This window comes from Agelaius tricolor, unplaced genomic scaffold (genome assembly GCF_023055355.1).
Source record: "Agelaius tricolor isolate 1412-34295 unplaced genomic scaffold, bAgeTri1.0.p SCAF_28, whole genome shotgun sequence".
NCBI classification, from domain to species: domain Eukaryota; kingdom Metazoa; phylum Chordata; class Aves; order Passeriformes; family Icteridae; genus Agelaius; species Agelaius tricolor.
In genome coordinates this window covers 4,320,208-4,327,238 of record NW_027269288.1, presented here as the reverse complement: position 1 = coordinate 4,327,238, position 7,031 = coordinate 4,320,208, and the positions used below count along the sequence as shown (strand labels likewise).

General features: G+C 42.7%; 1 protein-coding gene across 1 annotated transcript in view; it reads right to left on the bottom strand.

Annotated features, from left to right (window-relative positions):
* Nucleotides 1–4,962: 4,962 nt before the first annotated feature.
* Nucleotides 4,963–7,031, bottom strand: part of DRAXIN (dorsal inhibitory axon guidance protein) — a 15,712-nt gene continuing 13,643 nt past the window's right edge. The window contains exon 7 of the mRNA XM_071449297.1: nucleotides 4,963–5,995. Within this exon, the coding sequence (XP_071305398.1) occupies nucleotides 5,883–5,995 (113 nt within the window). The 3' untranslated portion in view covers nucleotides 4,963–5,882. The remainder of the gene's footprint in view (nucleotides 5,996–7,031) is intronic.

Sequence of the window (7,031 nt, the reverse complement as noted above, 5' to 3'; positions counted from 1 at the left end):
CATATTTTCTGAAAAATCCCCTTGCCCAGGATTCTTCTCCTGGGAAGCTGAGAATCCTCAGAGAAAAATGAAAATAATAATTATCTGATTGCTTCTCCTGTGTTTTGCTGCTTTGGAATGTGTTTGGAGATTGTTTATCCACAGGTGGTTGTTTCATTGGTTTCATGTTAATTGTTTTAACTTAATGACCAATCACAGTCCAGCTGTGTTGGGACTCTGGAAGGAGTCAGAGTTTTCATTACCATTCTTTGTAGCCTTCTGTCTGTATCCTTTCTCTATTCTTTAGTATAGCTTTAGTATAATATTCTTTAATATAATATAAGATAATAAAATAACAAATTAGCCTTCTAAGAACATGGAGTCAGATTCTCAATTCCTCCTTCATCCTGGGGACCCAGAAAATACCACAGTCAAGGAATGGCTGGATTTCAACGTAAATGACAAAAATCTAGGACACTTGGGATGGGGGGAAAGACAGAGAGACTGAATAGCCATATTGCTGGCTGAGTGCTGTGTGTGAAGTGCACTAGGATGCCCTTCTGCCAAGACAGGTATCCATCAAAGGAGAACTGTTTGTTCTGAGATAAATTCCACTACCCCAGGTGAACGATAAGCACTGTTAGGATGCAGCATCATGTGGGTGTCACCCTGGTTTTTTAAGTTTTTCTAAGCCTTCTGATGTTTATATTCTTGTAACCAACTTTCTCACGCACTTCATGTAAATTACTTATTGGTTTGCATTCTTTTCTGGAGGAGGAGAAATTTGATGGACTGTTGGTTTGTCCAGTGTCATTGGAGAGGTGACACTGTCATCCCCCAATCCACTGTCACTTTTGGAAATCTATAAATGTTGGAGTCAGAAATTAAACTTCTCTCTTTTTTACCTTGGAGAGTTGCATGTCTGCATTGTTTTATTTCGTGTCCTATAGTGACAATGTGGGTGTCTTTGGTCCCTTCAGCATTCTCACTCAGCCTGAGACAGTCTCATTATCATTTATGCAGCGTGAGCCATAATTTGTATTGATGTGTCCTCTGTTTAATGCAAAGCATTTCCCCTTGTACAATAAAAACATTTGATTTCATTTTGTTCATCAATGTATCATGCAGCTAATTCATCCCTGCTTATTATATCCTGGGTTTGCATGTCATGGACTCAAGGGACTTAGGAATTATCTCATGGATATGAAAGCAATGAGAGCTATGACTGACATGATGCATTTGTATGTCTCTCACACCTGTGTGATCTGGGGGTTGCTTGTTTCTACTCTGTGCTGGTGTACCTTGTTAAATTGCCTCTCTCTGTAACCCACTGTCTCTCTTCCCTTCCCCAGGTTTGATAAAGCAACACAACATGGTGAGGAAGATAAGCAGCAAGTTAAAGAAGGCCTGCAGGGAGAAGCAGGTTACCCAGGAGACTGGATACAGACACTTTTGTGACTAGGAGACTGCTCCAAGTGAGTTCAGCTCACTGCAACCAATACCAAGCAATTAGCTGCTTTATGCAAAATCAGTTGTTTTTAAAAATCTATTGGTTTGCCTTGTGCAGACTGAGTAAAAGCCCAATACACAGCTGGATCCCTTCCTGATAACATAAAAGTGAGGCTAATAAGGCAGAAATGCTTTCCTTTGCATTTTCAGGACACTGTACCTTTGGTGTGTATGATGATAGCAATTCCATAGGGTTAATTCCATAGAGTTAATACAATTGCTCCTGCTGGCCCTTGGAGGTGGAGACAAGCTCACTCCTCATAGTTCTGCCCTCCTTCCCCTCTCTAGGGGTTTAGTCTGAAGACAACTGAAGGCTGCAGCTGACACCAGTATCTCTGAGTTTTGCCCCTGGCCATGGAGGTGAGAGCAGTGGAGGCACCACCTCAGCACAAATTTATATCTATTAGCCACAGAGCCTTTCTAAATAAGTAGTGAGGAAGGGCATATAGAAGTTGCCTGGCTCTACAAACTCCCTTTTAAATCCCAGTAGGAAATCAGCAAACAGAATCATTATCTGGATTGGAGGGGAAACTGAAGGCATTTTGTAATGCTGATGGAAAGCCTCCTCCTGCAATTTCACTGCAATTTCACTGGCAAGGTGATCTGGGGAGTGGAAAGGGTCACATTAATGTGGTGTCCTGACAAATGCACTTGGAAGTCCTTCCCATCTCAGCAGCAATGAGCTGCTCCCCTGATTTTCTAAAATCTAACTAAAGCTTTGAGATATCATTAAGAGACCACTATTCAAGGTTCACTGGCACTCCAGAAAATGAACTGACACACCAGAAGTGGTTTTATGGAGTACATATGCTCACTCAGAACATTCCAAGACAACAACAGCCCTTGGGGTTTTTTTTGATAAAAAATATGAAAGCAATGTTTTTTCCAGGCTTCGTGTAGCAGAGAATGACTGGCATGGATGTGAACAATTTGGTACAGCATGGGTTTCAAATTGAAGCACTTTCACACACTGTGGATTTACAACAGGGTAATTACTGGGGGAGGGAGGGAAGAGACAGAGTTTCAATAAAACACCTCCAAGCGAAAATGAATGCAGACTATTACAGACCTGAGACAGAATGATTCCCAAGTGTTTTAATTTGTGCTTCCACTCCTTGCCTGTCTTGCAGTCATAATTTTGGCAACTACCAGCAACATCCCTGAGATTCAACAGCATTTGCAGAGCAGGCAGCTGCTGAAATGATTATGTCAAATCAGCATGCTGTTTTCTCTTTTCCATGTTTAATGATTCTCACCCTTGGAGAGCAGTTTAAGGTGATGCATAACCCTTGGACTCTCAGAGGCTACTAACAGCAGTAGCTGTAGAACAGGACTTTGTCACTCACCTTTCTTGCATGCATGCTCTGTGATTAACTTTAGAATTATTGCACAGAGTCCTGCTATGGCTGGTTTGGGCCTGGTCCAAAGTCCTTTCAAGACAATAGACAATCTTGCAAGAGCTCTGACTTAAATTCTCTGGGGGCAGCAGAGAAGCTGAGCTTGTGTGAATTCTTAATTTGAGTTTCTTAAACAATCAGTTGAGAAGAACATATAAATCAAGTCTTGCTTGACATTTGTGTCTCTCTCTTCTTCAGACCTAATGCCCCCAAAGGCAAAACTGTTACTGACAGCACTGTGACTATGAGATACTGGAGAGAAAGGGGAAAGCTGTAAGAGTAACCCATGATGGTGATGCTCTGCAGCTGCTGTCACTCCTGTGAGACAGCACAGAGTGGCTCTAAGAAGCTTTGCTGTGCTCACAAGTGGCTTGGGCTTGGACAAATGTTGCCCTGGGGTTTTATATCACAGGCTGCTCTTGCATTCCACACCTTTGCACGTTATTTACTCAACAGCTTTCCTTTGCACTGCAATTGTGAAGTCAGGAGTTGATCTGGCTGACCCATATTTCAGGCTGATTGTTTTCATGCTGCTGTGGCTGTGCAGCATGTGCCTGTACCACTGCTCACCCTTCCTGCTCCACCTCTGCCACACCACAGCTTGGCTCAGCAGGAATGACACTTGGTCACAGGCCCCTTCTGAAACTCCAATGTGAGCAATCAATCCAGTAATCTGTAAATTGTATCAGTAAACTTGACTGATGATAGTTAACTGAATTTTCACTGACCTTAACTAATCCCACCAATTAAGAATAATGTTTTCTTTATACTCAGAGTTAATAGCAGACTGAAGGCTGAAAAAGCAAGAACTGAAGGAGTAAGTCTCCTTTTAGAGTCTAAAAGCTCTGACAAAATTCAGACTTGCTTGTATTTCATGATATGCAACAGTCTTGCCCAAAACACTGTCCACGATCCTACAAGGATCCCATTTGGAGTGTAAGAGGCAAGGAATGCCTGCATCACCAAGGATAAAGATCCCTGCAAAATTTCCTTCTTGCTTTCAGTTGCACTGTTCCCCCCAGACCTTGGCTCCTACACTGAAAATCAGTGTGATATCAAACCTGGTTTTGATAGTGCTTGTGCATGTGGTTCTCATCAGTGTCACACAGACCAGAGGCTGAGAGCTCTGCAATTGAATGTGATCAATTAGGAGCCTTTTTTCCCTTTATGCTTCCACTGACAATGGCTCTGGCAGCACCACCCACTATTCACATCTGGGCTGAAGGAGGGGCTGCATTGCTCTCCCTGGGTTAATAAACTGAATCCTTGCTGCTGGGGCATCGAGCTGAAGGCAAACCACTTTACTTTACTTCTGTCTTTTGTGCTAAGCCTGTCATGCTGGAAACAGAAATCTAAACAGCTGCATCCAGCTCTGTGGTAGGTTTTGCCTAAGTGCTCCCATAGAAATTCCTCCTTTAGCAGGTGTGCACAGGTCAGAAGTGACAGTGTGACATTCACAGCGTTTCTCTGTGGCCATGAGTGGGCACTCAAATTAGAGATGTAAAGTGTAACTCTCACAGTTTTTGAGTGAATACACAATGCAAAGGGGCACTGTAGCATAAACAAGATTGCAAGTTGGAGTTTTGACTAACTAAATGGAACATAGGGGGTTTAGTGAAGCTGTGTAAAGAGGATTCTGCCCAAGTACCATGATTAATATTTCTGTTCCTAAAGAAAGTGCTATACATCTCCAGGCTCTGGGATATAAAAAGCTTCATAGCTGCAGAAGTCAGGGTATTGGGGTGTTAGCAGTAGCAAAAAACATCTTCACCAGCTACCACGACTCCAGGCTAACACACAAAGCCTTTGTTGCTCCAATATATCACTGAAGCCAGTAATAAAGGTACTAATATAAAAATGTTTAAAACATCTGGCTGGCTACACTAGGTAGAAACAGTTATTTCCAATTTGAGTGAGAATACAGGCAACCTTGAGCAGAGAAATTTTTCAACCAGTGGCACAATTGTTGTGTGTGATTACCTCAAGTCACCAGTGTTACCTGCTGACCAACTTCCTCATAGGCTTTTCTGGCTCCTCCACATCCTTGGGTGCAGTCAAAAAGCAGAAGAGTTGCACAAAGGGTATCCATCATATCTTTATTTACATATCACAGAAACACACATGCAACATGTCACAGGTTTTACTACAATGGAACAGCCTGTCCCTATCTCCTGTTACCAAAAACTTTATTTTTGGCTCACTAGGAAAACTATCACTTCCCCAGAAAGCTCCTAAAAATAGTAATTAAAAATAACAGACCTGGCAGGATAGAAAAATGAGTGAGAGCTACAGGCTGGGATGTCTTGCCATATCCTTGCAGACACCAGGTGGTTCTCTGAAAGCAAGAAAGGAAGGAAGGATGGAGTGGAATTGGATGGTCCCAAAGATGACAGGTCCCAAGATGCAGTGGTAGTGTGTAAGAGCTAAGGAATGTATCTGAAGCAGTGAAAAAGGGAGAGAGCAAGAGGTCTGCCAGAGGGTCCCCTCTCACCTGGGCAGGCAGCTGATCCATTTCCCATCTTTGATTCCACCTGGATGCTACCAATTTCCTCTCCTCTAGGAACTTCCAGTCCTTAAGGAGGATCTGTCTATCTTTATTCTCAAGCAATAATAAAGGGGTACAGTTTAAGCTCATATCCCCTTGGCCCCAAAGGATCTTCCACATCTTGCCTCTCTTGAGAGAAGATGAAACCGCAGAGCCTTTTCCTGCCAGGACCATCAGAATGGGAGTCATGATCATTGCTTACTAACTAGGAGAGGGGGGCTCAATTCAGTGGCAAGAGTGTGCTGAAGGAAGGGACAGGGAGTGCAGTCCTGCTATGGAAAAGGCTGATGCCACTGTGTTTATAATGAACACGAATTCCAGTCTAGCTGGGACCTGGCATGTTCAGAGCCTGCAGCTTCCATCATTTGCTCAGCTTTTTCCTCTAATTCTCACTGCTAGGTAGAAACAGTTTGACCCCAGCTCCTGACCATCCAGGCAGGAGTCCCACCCTCCTAAACATTAATGAAAGATCCCTGCTCTCCATTGGCTGAGTCAGGCTCCACACAGCGCCCCTTCCTCCGGGTCACTCTCCGGTTCCGGTGGAATTTGGCGTAACAGCGCAGCCCTATGGAAAAGACGTTGTGAAAAATGCAGATTTTATGATTGGCTTTTTGCAAATATTAAAATGAATATGATATGTGTTATGTTAGAAAGTAATGCTGTATTCATTTTCTTAAGTAGTGTGTTAAATATAGTTTTGGGTTATAACAGAATGTTAAAATAGAAACTATGCTATGTAAGATACTTTTTTAAAGAGAGGAATGAGGTACTCCCACTGAGATAGCAGCCACAGGACACCTGAATCTTTCAGAGAAAGAGAATTTATTGCTCCCTTATCAGAAGAAACAAACTTCTTCCTGCCTCGCTCAGCCCTGCAGACACTGTCAGGATTCAGAGGAAGAAGCTGACACTGCCCAGACAGAATCCTGTGTTTGGATGGAATTTATGCATCATGTATGAGATGTATGAATATGCAACAGGCTGTTGCTTTTAAGGGTTAATCCTCTGTTAATGTGTGTCCTTTTTCAGGCTTATTTTGCCCAGAAAGAGGTACCCAGACTGTCCATAACTCTTTGTTGCTATTGTCTCGTATTGTCCTAATCCCAATTATTCAAATTTTTATTACTCTAATTATATTGCTATTTTTATAACCATTTTATTACTATGAAACTTTCAAAATTCTAAAAACAAGTGATTGGCATTTTTCACAATGTGCAGAAGTGAGCAGGGACCAGGGCTCACTACAGCAATAACACCAACTATTTCTCTACCTCAGATCTGCTGCACTGGGGACAGTCCTGGTGCTGTGTCAAATAGGGTGAGAGAGAAATGCCTCACATTCAAGGCATATTGCTCTCTGGGCACTGCCATTCTGTTTGCCTCACTGTTCTGGTTTGGGATTCATTGTTCAGTCAGGTTCCCCTGGATTCTTGAAATACCAATGAATTATTCCAATTGTTTCCAGTGATTTTATGGAAGCCCTGCTTGGTTTCCTCCTATTACTTCCCATTACTGTCTAAGTAATCTCTCCACTGGGAAATTACTACAGACTTAATGTGCAGCAGCAATGACTAGGGACCTCCCCTTGCTATTTACTTCTC